This window comes from Brachyhypopomus gauderio, chromosome 13 (genome assembly GCF_052324685.1).
Source record: "Brachyhypopomus gauderio isolate BG-103 chromosome 13, BGAUD_0.2, whole genome shotgun sequence".
Lineage (NCBI taxonomy): Eukaryota > Metazoa > Chordata > Actinopteri > Gymnotiformes > Hypopomidae > Brachyhypopomus > Brachyhypopomus gauderio.
This window is the reverse complement of record NC_135223.1, coordinates 6,557,384-6,570,208: the sequence shown is the minus strand read 5'-3', so window position 1 is coordinate 6,570,208 and position 12,825 is coordinate 6,557,384. Positions and strand designations below refer to the sequence as shown.

Below are 12,825 nucleotides of genomic sequence, written 5' to 3'. Positions count from 1 at the left end.
ATTACAACTTACCCCAGCATGTGTTACAACCTACCCCGCTAGTGGGGTAGGTTATAACAAGAGAACACCTTGTATTTGAGACCTCAACTCACGAGGGCTGTGATATTTGAATTGAGGTTTGAATTGGTGCCATTTGTAGTAAACAAATGGGTGTACTTTGTATAAAGGTTTGAGAAATCTAGCTCAAGAATTCAGTAAGTTACAGGTGCTGAAGCAAAAATTGTTACAACCATACCCCCTACAGTTGTGATCAAATTTATTCAACCCCCACTGAAATAAAGTGTTTTGGCCAGTTTGATATTGATTTTGATCATTTCAGTCATCTTATTTACAATTATATCAAAGAGGCACTTATAAATTAGACAAACATAACATAATATTTATGATGGAATAACCACAAATGTCTTTACTGTGCTCACATCATTATCAGTTTTATTCAACCCCCTAGTGACATTATTTTTTAGTACTTAGTACAACATCCTTTTCCAGTTATGACAGCTTTCAAGCGTGAAGCATAGCTTGACACAAGTGTCTTGCAGCGACCTATGGGTATCTTAGCCCATTCTTCATGGGCAAAAGCCTCCAGTTCAGTCACATTCTTAGGCTTGCGCACTGCAACTGCCTTCTTTAGGTCCCACCAGAGGTTCTCAATTGGATTTAAGTCTGGTGATTGCGATGGCCACTCTAGAATGTTCCAGCCTTTCATGTTCAACCATGCTCTAGTGGACTTGGATGTGTGCTTCGGATCATTGTCCTGTTGGAAGGTCCAACGTCTCCCAAGCCGCAGGTTTGTGACTGACTCCATCACATTTTCCTCCAAGATCTCCTGGTACTGAAGGGAATTCATGGTACCCTGCACACGTTGAAGCTTTCCTGTACCATTAGAAGCAAAACAGCCCCAAAGCATAATTGACCCCCCGCCATGCTTCACAGTAGGCAAGGTGTTCTTTTGTTCATAAGCCTGGTTCTTCCTTCTCCAAACATAGCGCTGGTCCATTGTCCCAAACAGTTCTAATTTAGTTTCATCTGACCACAGTACACTGTTCCAAAACCTTTGTGGCTTGTCCACATGACTTTTGGCATACTGCAGTCGACTTTTCTTGTTCTTTGGAGTCAGCAAGGGGGTGCATCTGGGCGTTCTGGCATGGAGGTCTTCGTTATGCAGTGCGCGCCTTATTGTCTGAGCTGAAACTTCAGTGCCCACATCTGACAGGTCTTTTTTCAGTTCCTTAGCAGTCACGCGGGGATTTTTCTCCACATTACGCTTCAGGTAGCGCACAGCAGTCGCGGTCAGGATCTTCTTTCTGCCACGACCATGTAACGTTTCCACTGTGCCCTTTAACTTGAACTTGCGAATGATACTTCCGATAGTGTCTCTTGGAATATTTAACAACTTCGCAATCTTTTTATATCCATTGCCATTCTTGTGAAGAGCAATAACCTCTTCTCTTGTCTTCTGGGACCATTCTCTTGCCTTCACCATGCTTGGAAACACACCAGTAGATGTCTAGAAGGAGCTGAGTATCACAGTCCTTTTAAATCTGCCTAATTGGTGCTTATCATGCTTGATTGCTGCTCGTTGACATCCACAGATGTTTTCAATACCTGATGGAAAACACTGGAATGAACCTCTGTTCTTAGGAGTGGTAGTCGTAAAGGGGTTGAATAATTGTGTCAATGAAGAAATCACAAAAAGGCCATTTAATACTTTATGACAAAAAAAATTGATGCTATCTTAGTTGCATTTAGTTCTTTAACAAGTCCTTGTAAGATTTCATTATGAACACAATTACAAATGTGCACTGAATTCCATAAAACCCTTCGCAGCATTGGGGGTTGAATAAATTTGATCACAACTGTATATACACTCTTGTGCTCTGAACGAGCAGAGAATTCCTCTGTGCCCGGACTTCCGCTTTTGCCAATCTTGAGTAATCTCGCCATCTTGTGGTCAGTGGCGTAAACACAATGACGTTACCTGCTAGAGGTAGGAAAACGTTCATTTTGAATTACAGTTTTTTTCAACTGTTTACACACTTAATCTTTTCTTCTCACACAATTTTCTAAACATGCCCTTCAAACACCATAACCCCACACCAAATCTGCTAAACCATACACTAACTCTCAGTGTCTGACTCAGTTTTCAATTTCCAAACACACATTTTGCAAAACTCTACACACAAGTTTCTACCTAACACACAAAGACCAAACAGGAAGTTACTTGATTTCATCTTTCAAACACAACCTATCAAAATGCCACACTAAATCACCAGTGCTTCACTCCCACTCCTCATATGTGTAAGCACTCATTACTTTATTGAACACCAACCAATCATTGGCTAAGTATAGGCCTATAAATAGGTCAAATGTCAAGATGTCTGTTTTGAACCATGAATCCACGAGATCCAGCACCACATAGTCAACGATGCAACTGTTTTCCATAACATGGACACAGTAAGCTTGTCCACTGTCCATTGTGTCCTGCAGAATAATCACTTACATATGAAGCAGCTATACAGGGTCCCATTTGAAAGGAACAGCATCAGAGTGAAGAACCTGCATCATGACTTTGTGAATGTATGTATGCAAAACTAATTTCAGTATATTAGACACATATCAAGATTTTTGGGTTGTGCACATGTGTGCAAATATATATTCTTGTCTCTTACAGAGAATTTTGGAGATGGATGAAGATGCAGATGTCCGCCATGAGTATATTTATATAGATGAGGTGGACTTGAACCCCACTTAGACCAGGAGAAGGGGGAGAAATGTCATTGGTCAAAGGGCCATTGTGAATGTCCCAGGACAACATGGGGGAAACATTACAATGTGTGCTGCCATTTAGCAAGAGAGGACATAGCTTGAGATGTGGATGAAGTATTGTGGCCAGATCCAGCCCGGAGGAGAGATGAAGCCTAGACACACACTCAAACCCCCAGCCCATACCCTCACCACAGACAACACCCCCCAACCCATACCCTCACCACAGCCAACACCCCCCATACCCTCACCACAGCCAACACCCCCCATACCCTCACCACAGCCAACACCCCCCATACCCTCACCACAGCCAACACCCCCCAGCCCATACCCTCACCACAGACAACACCCCCCAGCCCATGCCCTCACCACAGACAACACCCCCCCCACACCCTCACCACAGCCAACACCCCCCATACCCTCACCACAGACAACACCCCCCAGCCCATACCCTCACCACAGACAACACCCCCCCATACCCTCACCACAGCCAACACCCCCCATACCCTCACCACAGCCAACACCCCCCATACCCTCACCACAGCCAACACCCCCCATACCCTCACTACAGTCAACACCCCCCATACCCTCACCACAGTCAACACCCCCCATACCCTCACCACAGACAACACCCCCCAGCCCATGCCCTCACCACAGACAACACCCCCCCCACACCCTCACCACAGCCAACACCCCCCATACCCTCACCACAGACAACACCCCCCAGCCCATACCCTCACCACAGACAACACCCCCCATACCCTCACCACAGACAACACCCCCCAGCCCATACCCTCACCACAGACAACACCCCCCATACCCTCACCACAGCCAACACCCCCCAGCCCATACCCTCACCACAGCCAACACCCCCCATACCCTCACCACAGACAACACCCCCCAGCCCATACCCTCACCACAGTCAACACCCCCCATACCCTCACCACAGCCAACACCCCCCAGCCCATACCCTCACCACAGACAACACCCCCCAGCCCATACCCTCACCACAGCCAACACCCCCCATACCCTCACCACAGACAACACCCCCCAGCCCATGCCCTCACCACAGACAACACCCCCCCCACACCCTCACCACAGCCAACACCCCCCATACCCTCACCACAGACAACACCCCCCAGCCCATGCCCTCACCACAGACAACACCCCCCCCATACCCTCACCACAGACAACACCCCCCCATACCCTCACCACAGACAACACCCCCCCCATACCCTCACCACAGACAACACCCCCCCCATACCCTCACCACAGACAACACCCCCCCATACCATCACCACAGACAACACCCCCCAGCCCACACCCTCACCACAGCCAACACCCCCCATACCCTCACCACAGTCAACACCCCCATACCCTCACCACAGCCAATACCCCCCAGCCCATACCCTCACCACAGACAACACCCCCCATACCCTCACCACAGACAACACCCCCCAGCCCATACCCTCACCACAGACAACACCCCCCAGCCCATACCCTCACCACAGCCAACACCCCCCATACCCTCACCACAGACAACACCCCCCCCCCATACCCTCACCACAGACAACACCCCCCCCATACCCTCACCACAGACAACACCCCCCAGCCCACACCCTCACCACAGCCAACACCCCCATACCCTCACCACAGCCAACACCCCCCAGCCCATACCCTCACCACAGACAACACCCCCCAGCCCATACCCTCACCACAGCCAACAGCCAAAATAGACACAGATCTGTAAGAACTGTAAGAGGTCATAAAGTTACATTATGCTTTTCACATAATAAACTATTATTTTTGAAAGTTCATTAAATGGTCTGGCTGTAATAAGCTTCGCATAAATGGTACTAAAATTAAACGGACCAGATGGACATAGCTGTTAACAACCACGATGCGTTTTGTGATTGTAGCATTACAAGACACTCTTTCACTGGCTCTGGACAAGTCCTGTCTACAGTTGGGTGACAGTTTCCTTCAGCAACGACAGCTCAAACTCGTGCTGCCTGTCATTGTCTAAGAGAGAGATAGGCCTACATGGTTTATTTTTATTCTTTATTTTTAGAATACATGTATTCTGTATGTTAGGCCCTGCTAGGCTCCCCCCACATGAGAGATTTGGCTTGCTGTCTTGGAGATATGATTTCTCCCCGGTATAAGGAAAGCCCCACTGCACCAGAAAGAACTCCCACTGGTACAGACTGGGAGGACTGGGAGGAGTGTGAAAACCTGAACAGCTTTCAGAAGGAGAGTATGGGCTACTTGGCCACCTGGGGATATCCCTAATTGACTAGTACTGACAGAAAGGGAACCATGCACTAAATAATCTAGACAGGTCATGGGTTCGTCTAATAAGTTATTGTTTGAACAGAATTAGCACCCAAACATATATAACAATTCTAAAACTATTCAGAAGGAACCCACGACTGAGTGATGTGATGTTTTCAGTGTAGCCTGAAGTGATTCTGAAAAGATTTGCGACACTACTCTGAAATGTGAATGTGACAAATTTTATTCTCTGGGTTGTTTACTGGCGCCATGAAAACTCCTTGTTTGAGTATGAAGGTGAACCGAGAGGTTTCAGTGGACAGACATCTAACATCTACCAGAGCCTTAACTCTTAATCTTTGAAAACAGACTAGTCGTTAAGCCATTCCTTGTGTATTTTAGCGCTCCCTTTGGAATAATCGGCACAGATGTCCAGACATTTCCTGTTTTCATGATACACTAAACATGTTTTTTTTTCTGTTTGAGTCATATACAGGCCTGGGTTTATACAACAGAGGACTGATGGGTCCCCTGGTGTCCAATTAAACCAGCCCGCCTGCCAACACTAACCTTTAACCATAATCACCACACCTAACCATGTTAATGTGCCATTTTGGAACCAGTGATTTAGATCTTCATTATAAAGCGTATTTTTTGTTATTAAGTAAATTAAAGCCTAGCTTACACAGAAGAGGAGAATGAGACCGCAGCTACCTGTCTACCCTGTAGCTGAAGTGTGCTTCAGTAAGAGGGCGCCGAGAGGGCGACAGGGTTTCTATAGAAACCGTTGGAAAGAACACAGAAGTTGCCATGATAGTCGCGCGCTCGGCGTGCGCTCCTGCGTGCGCTCCTGCGCGCGCTGCGCCGATGCTCGCACTGCGCGAGCTTGAAAACACGCTGCACGTCTGCACACTTGGGTGTTTTCTTCACTCCAGTGTGCACCAACTTCAGATGAGACGCAGATGACCATCTTTGAACTCAGTCTAACATATTTAATAACGAAAGATGTTTGATGCAACGTTTCGTGTTTTACGCATGGATGTACATTAATATTTATGTTTATTTCCTGACTTAAAGATGTATTATATTTGTCGACATCTTGGTTATTCGTAAACATTCAGCAGCAGCTGCACAAAATAACTTTTCACCGTTGCACGTTTTTTTTTTCCCGTTACACCTTTTACGATGAACGGTGAAAAACACAGTTTCCTCTCACAGCCTGTGGTGAAAAACATTTATGTCTTTCGGAACGGGGACCCATATTACGAGGCTCGGCGCTTGGTGATCAACGAGAAAAGAGTTTCTAACTTTGAAACTCTTCTGCGGGAGCTGACCGGAGGCGTGCAGGCTCGGTTCGGCGCGGTCCGCAACATCTACACTCCTAGAGGCGGACACCGGGTCGACTCTCTGGACATGCTCCACAACGGGGAGCAGTATGTGGCCGCCGGAAGAGAGAAATTTAAGAAATTAGAGTAAGTGAGAGAGAGAATACTTTTACATAGTTTATTTGTTGAGTCTTGGTAATATATTGAATTATTTTATCTCGTTATTATGGCGGTTGAGTTCCGCTTTGACTCTCCGTTGGATCAGACGCTGTTTGATTACTTGTTTTTCTTTTTCCAGTTATTTGCAGATCGAAACCAGGAAGAAACGGATGCAACAGACCAACGGAACGGTACCGAACACGTTCTACTTTCACGGAATAAATGAGCATAACGTCTACAGTGAGCGTGAATGCATTAGGCGTTAAATGAGCAAACCGATGTGGGCAGATGGCCCGAGTGTTTGTCCACCACTCCACTAATATCATGTGTACGGTACACACCGACCTGCTTGTTTTTGCTTTTTGTTCATCATAAACATGTCGGCCCGTCTGTGAATAGTGTTCACCACAGTCCCCTGTGTCGCATTAAGGGCTGTGGTGTAAGTCCGGCCGGGCCCCCACCAGAACTGTGCACGCGCGTCTGCAATGACAAGTCTGTTCACACCTTTACCTGCTTCACGCTCTGTGTGACACTCCGCACTAGCACGTGCGTTCAAGAAATCCCACGCGAGCAAAGTGTAATGTTTACACAGGCGTATCCTTTGTCGGCTGGAAAGAATCACTTTGTTGCTGCGATTAAATATTAATCCACATATTATTATCCTCCTACTTAGCTGTATGTTTTAAATCAATGGCCCAGCATTAGTGGCAAACGTCTCAGTATTTTATGCCATGTGTCACGGGGTTAAGTTATAAGATCTGTCATGTGATGGGTCACCAGCTTTGTGTCGTCCCTTGTGAGAAGAAGGTTCACAGTGGGTTCTTACTGACTTACAGTCTCCTGTGGGTCAAACAGTTAATTAGTTCACTGAGCTGCATTTGTTTTGATTAAACCATTTTAGACTGAGTAGCACTTGAGTGTCTGGGGGCATGTTGGGGCAATCAGGGTAGAATGAGCTGGGGCAGTTGTCCTACACGCTGTCACACACAGACTCACACACACTCATACACACACACACACACACACACACACACACACACACACACACACACACACACACACACACACACACACACACACACACTCATACACACATTCACTCACACACACACACACACACACACACACACACACACACACACACATACACACACACACACAGCCCATCTTCTCCACCCCAACCGCAGTCTCCTCACAGCGTTGCCAATGGAGACAGAGTCCTGAGAGACACTGAAACTCTAGATGAGAGTGATTATCTGCTAGTGTTCAAGGCTAAACAGGGCCAGGGCCTGGATCAGTCTCTCTCTCTCTCTCTCTCTCTCTCACACACACACACACACACACACACACACACACATACACACACACACACACACACACACACACACACACACACACACACACATACACTCATACACACACACACACACACACACACTTTCTCACACACACACACACACACACACACACACACACACACACACACACACACACACACACACACACACACACACACACACACATACACGCACTGGTGTATGTGACTGAGAGGTGACCCTGAAAGCTAAGCAGAGGTTTCAGGCTTCAGGCTGTGTTCCTCCAGCAGACACTGTCCTGAAGGAGGGGGTGAGGATTGTGCCCTGCTGCTGTGTGCCCTGCTAGGGCCGTACAGGGCAGCACTGGTGCTCTCTCTCTCTCTGGCTTCTCCAGGGCTCCAGGCTCTTAACTCTCCCCAGGGTGACTGCACTCTTCTGGATGGAGATCTCACATGTTGGGATCCTGCCACTTGCTGGAGTCATTCTCCCAGTTTGGTGTTCAGAGCCCCCAGTGCACCAATTACCATGGGAACCACCATTGCTTTCAACTTCCACATGTATATGTATATGCACAGAAAATATTTAGCATCTCTTTGAACGTGTTCACGCTTGGTTTTAATTGTAAAACGTCTTGGGTCACAATTGAGAACGCCAAGACATATAACATATGTTTACACCTCATCACTGTTTACACATCATCACTGTTTGCACCTCATCTCTGTTTACACATCATCACTGTTTACACCTCATCTCTGTTTACGCCTCATCTCTGTTTACACCTCATCACTGTTTACACATCATCACTGTTTACACCTCATCATTGTTTACACATCATCACTGTTTACACCTCATCTCTGTTTACGCCTCATCTCTGTTTACACCTCATCACTGTTTACACATCATCACTGTTTACACCTCATCACTGTTTACATTTCATCACTGTTTACACCTCATCACTGTTTACGCCTCATCACTGTTTACGCCTCATCACTGTTTACACATCATCACTGTTTACACCTCATCACTGTTTACATTTCATCACTGTTTACACCTCATCACTGTTTATGCCTCATCACTGTTTACACCTCATCATTGTTTACACTTCATCACTGTTTATGCCTCATCACTGTTTATGCCTCATCACTGTTTACGCCTCATCACTGTTTACATTTCATCACTGTTTACGCCTCATCACTGTTTACGCCTCATCACTGTTTACACCTCATCACTGTTTACACCTCATCACTGTTTACGCCTCATCACTGTTTACACCTCATCACTGTTTACACCTCATCACTGTTTACGCCTCATCACTGTTTACACCTCATCTCTGTTTACGCCTCATCTCTGTTTACGCCTCATCACTGTTTACGCCTCATCACTGTTTACATTTCATCACTGTTTACACCTCATCACTGTTTATGCCTCATCACTGTTTTCACCTCATCATTGTTTACACTTCATCACTGTTTATGCCTCATCACTGTTTACACTTCATCACAGTCTATGCCTCATCACTGTTTACACCTCATCATTGTTTACACTTTATCACTGTTTACACCTGTTTACAGTATTGTTACTGTCTGTTACGCCCTGAGGGGGTAAGAAAACACATCCACCGCCCTCTTTTTGCCAATAGGAGCACTGCAGCCTCCATTAAAGGAGACGATACCAAATCACTCCGACCTCAAACATGTTAAAACTGGCTTTGCAACACCTGGCTCTTGTGTCCTGACAGGTGAAACCCGTACCCCAAAGTCGAATCACTGTGGCGGCTCGGTTCCTCGAGCCAATAAAGGAACCATGTGCCATTTTGTGAGTATTTTGTGATTATTTCTCATAAATCTCCAATTTGTCATGTTGAGGCAAAGACTTTGTGCTTAGCACGTGTGTTGTGAAGCCGTAGAGCTGTGGGTAACACGGCCGAGGATGACCCCAGCTTTACATGTGGGGTTTTTGTGTTTTGTGAATTCAGGGGTGATACAGGCTGTGAGTTGTAGTCAGTTTGTCATGTGTGTATGATAACACTGTAGCTGAATATTTGTGTTGTAACACTCAATTGTGGTAGTATTAAACAGATTTATTCAGATGTGTGTGTGTGTGTGTGTGTGTGTGTGTGTGTGTGTGTGTGTGTGTGTGTGTGTGTGTGTGTGTACCTCTGTGCCGTCTGCTGTGTCTCCAGTATTCTGGCAAACGGAGATGTTTTGAACCCTGCTGTGAGGTTTCTGGTTCCTAACCGCGGTCATGGTCAGTTTGAGCGCATTCTGGAGATGATCACTGAGAAGATGGGCCTGAGAGTTCTGGGAGGGGTACGCAGGTATGTTCCCCCGCGTCTCCCACAGGTGGCGCCATTCCTACACATACATCAGTGCGCTTTTATAGGTAAGATATCAGAGTCAAGATATATCAAGATATCAAGATTCTCTAAAAGCACTGAACAAAAACTCTAAACTCTCTGGTACATCTCTAGTAAAACGAAATGTTATTGTACCATCTCAACGCAATTGAATCAATTGCCACTGTGAAAGGATTGGCATGATGTGAGAAACGTACAGATGAACTAGCTATACGTACAGATGAACTACTATACGTACAATTATACGTACAGATGAACTACTATATGTACAGATGAACTACTATACGTACAACTATACGTACAGATTAACTACTATACGTACAGATTAACTACTATACGTACAACTATACGTACAGATTAACTACTATATGTACAGATGAACTACTATACGTACAACTATACGTACAGATTAACTACTATATGTACAGATTAACTACTATACGTACAACTATACGTACAGATTAACTACTATACGTACAGATTAACTACTATACGTACAACTATACGTACAGATTAACTACTATATGTACAGATGAACTACTATACGTACAACTATACATACAGATGAACTACTATATGTACATATGAACTACTATACGTACAACTATATGTACAGATTAACTACTATATATACAACTATACATACAGATTAACTACTATATGTACGGATGAACAACTATACGTACAGATTAACTACTATATGTACGGATGAACAACTATATGTACAGATGAACTACTATACATACAACTATACATACAGATGAACTACTATACGTTTCCCCTGTTTCCTGTTTCCCCCAGTCATGGAATATGAAAAATGTACAGTTTGCAGTTCTAAATGTTTCTTATTTTTGCTTATACAAACGTGAAAGGAATGTTATTATCTGAGACACATAAACCTGAAAGAGGAAGGAAGCCTTTGGCAGCATTTGAGTGTGTGAAGTGTTCTCCCTGGAGACGGGCTGTAGGATGATGGCCTGTGTGTGTGCTCCTCTCTCTCTCCTACCACAGCCTGTGCACGACCGATGGGGTCCCCATCACAGATGGGAAGGACCTGGAAAATGGCCAGTGGTACGTGGCGGTGGGCAGGGACAAGTTCAAGAGGCTGCCCTACGCCGACCTGCTGTTCACCAGGCCGATGGGCGTGAGGAGAGTGATCAGGTGAGGAAAAACTGAAGCGACCTGGGGTGTAAGGAAGCGTTATCTCAGCATTGTCTCAGTATTGTCTCAGCTAGGTCTCAGCTAGGTCTCAGACAGTCTGAAGTGTTTCATCATGCAGAGAACATGCCCCAGAGTACCTTTTCTTCTGTTGCTGTTCAGCCTAGTGACTTAAGCATTGTCTCAGCTAGGTTTCAGCATTGTCTATGTATTGTCTCAGCTAGGTCTCAGCATTGTCTCCCATACATTTTTTGTCATTTCAGATCAAAAGCAGCTTCACTTCCACCGATTTACGGTTTTAGAAGACAAAATGGAGATGTAAGTATACAGTGAAGTGTAAACTTTATTTACGTGTATACTGTATGATTTCCTGTCTCAAATGATTGAACAGTGATTTACTGACGTACAGTCTTACCTGGCGTCCACACCTGCACATTTCTACATTAGAAGCTACTCCGTACTTGAGAGAAGTTCTCCTCCCCTCCTCTCCCAGGGGGGGAACCACCTCAGCAGGTCCACAGTGGGGTGTGGAGAGGCCCAGGCCAGCCCGCCAGTAGAGGGCGTCAAGCCACGCGTCTCCTCCCTGATACGGGAGATCTCGCAGGCCAGGCTGGTGACCCTGCGGAAGAAGCGCAGCGGTCTGAGCGTGTCTCTGAGCGGCCAGGACAGCGGTAAGACCCCCGAGACTGTGTGGAGGAGATCTCCACCCGCTTCGCCCGCCAGGGTGGGAGGGGGATCGTAAACCGAGCTGTGAACATTCGAGGGCACCATGTGTTGTTTGCTTGGTGTACCTTATGTCTGTGGGATTTGTAGTTTATTCTTTAACATCAGGAATGATCTTGCCAGGACTGACATCATCATGGCAACATGTTTGGTTCCTCTCTCTCCTTCTCTCCAGCTCCTGTTTGCCTCTCTCTCTCTCTCTCTCTCTCTCTCTCTCTCTCTCTCTCTCATTCCCTCTCTTTCTTTCTCTCTCCCTGCCTCTTTCTCTCTCTCTGTCTCTCTTTCTCTCTCTCTCATTCATTCTCTTTGTTTCTCTCTCCCTGCCTCTTTCTCTCTCTCTCTCTCTCTCTCTCTCTCTCTCTCCCTCTCTCTGTCTCTCTCTTTCTTTCTCTCTCCCTACCTCTTTATCTCTATCTGTCTCTTTCTCTCTCTCTCTCCCTGCCTCTATCTCTCTCTCTCTCTCTTTTTCTTTTGCTCTCTCTTTCTCTCTCTCTCTGTCTATGCCTTCATCTTTCCTTTATTCTTCTTTTAATCCTTTCTTTCTCTCCCCCTAACTTTATGATGTAATTCGATGGGCTTTGCGCTTGTGCTGTTATTATCCCCAAGATGGCGCTGTTGCTTTACGAGCTGTAGAGATGCCAGTGTCACTGGGTACACAGTGGCGTGAACAACATTACATCATCCCCTGCCTGTCTCTGTTCTCATCATCACACTTTCTTAGACGACCCCCACCCCCGGTCTTACACACACA

At 46.0% G+C, this 12,825-nt stretch overlaps 1 protein-coding gene across 1 annotated transcript in view; it reads left to right on the top strand.

The window, feature by feature from the left end:
* Positions 1-5,962: 5,962 nt before the first annotated feature.
* Positions 5,963-12,825, top strand: part of LOC143473918 (doublecortin domain-containing protein 2-like) — a 33,932-nt gene continuing 27,069 nt past the window's right edge. Inside the window, exons 1-7 of the mRNA XM_076971120.1 lie at positions 5,963-6,509; positions 6,661-6,712; positions 9,576-9,652; positions 10,020-10,154; positions 11,205-11,354; positions 11,615-11,669; positions 11,845-12,022. Coding sequence (XP_076827235.1) covers positions 6,223-6,509; positions 6,661-6,712; positions 9,576-9,652; positions 10,020-10,154; positions 11,205-11,354; positions 11,615-11,669; positions 11,845-12,022 — 934 coding nt within the window. The 5' untranslated portion in view covers positions 5,963-6,222. The remainder of the gene's footprint in view (positions 6,510-6,660; positions 6,713-9,575; positions 9,653-10,019; positions 10,155-11,204; positions 11,355-11,614; positions 11,670-11,844; positions 12,023-12,825) is intronic.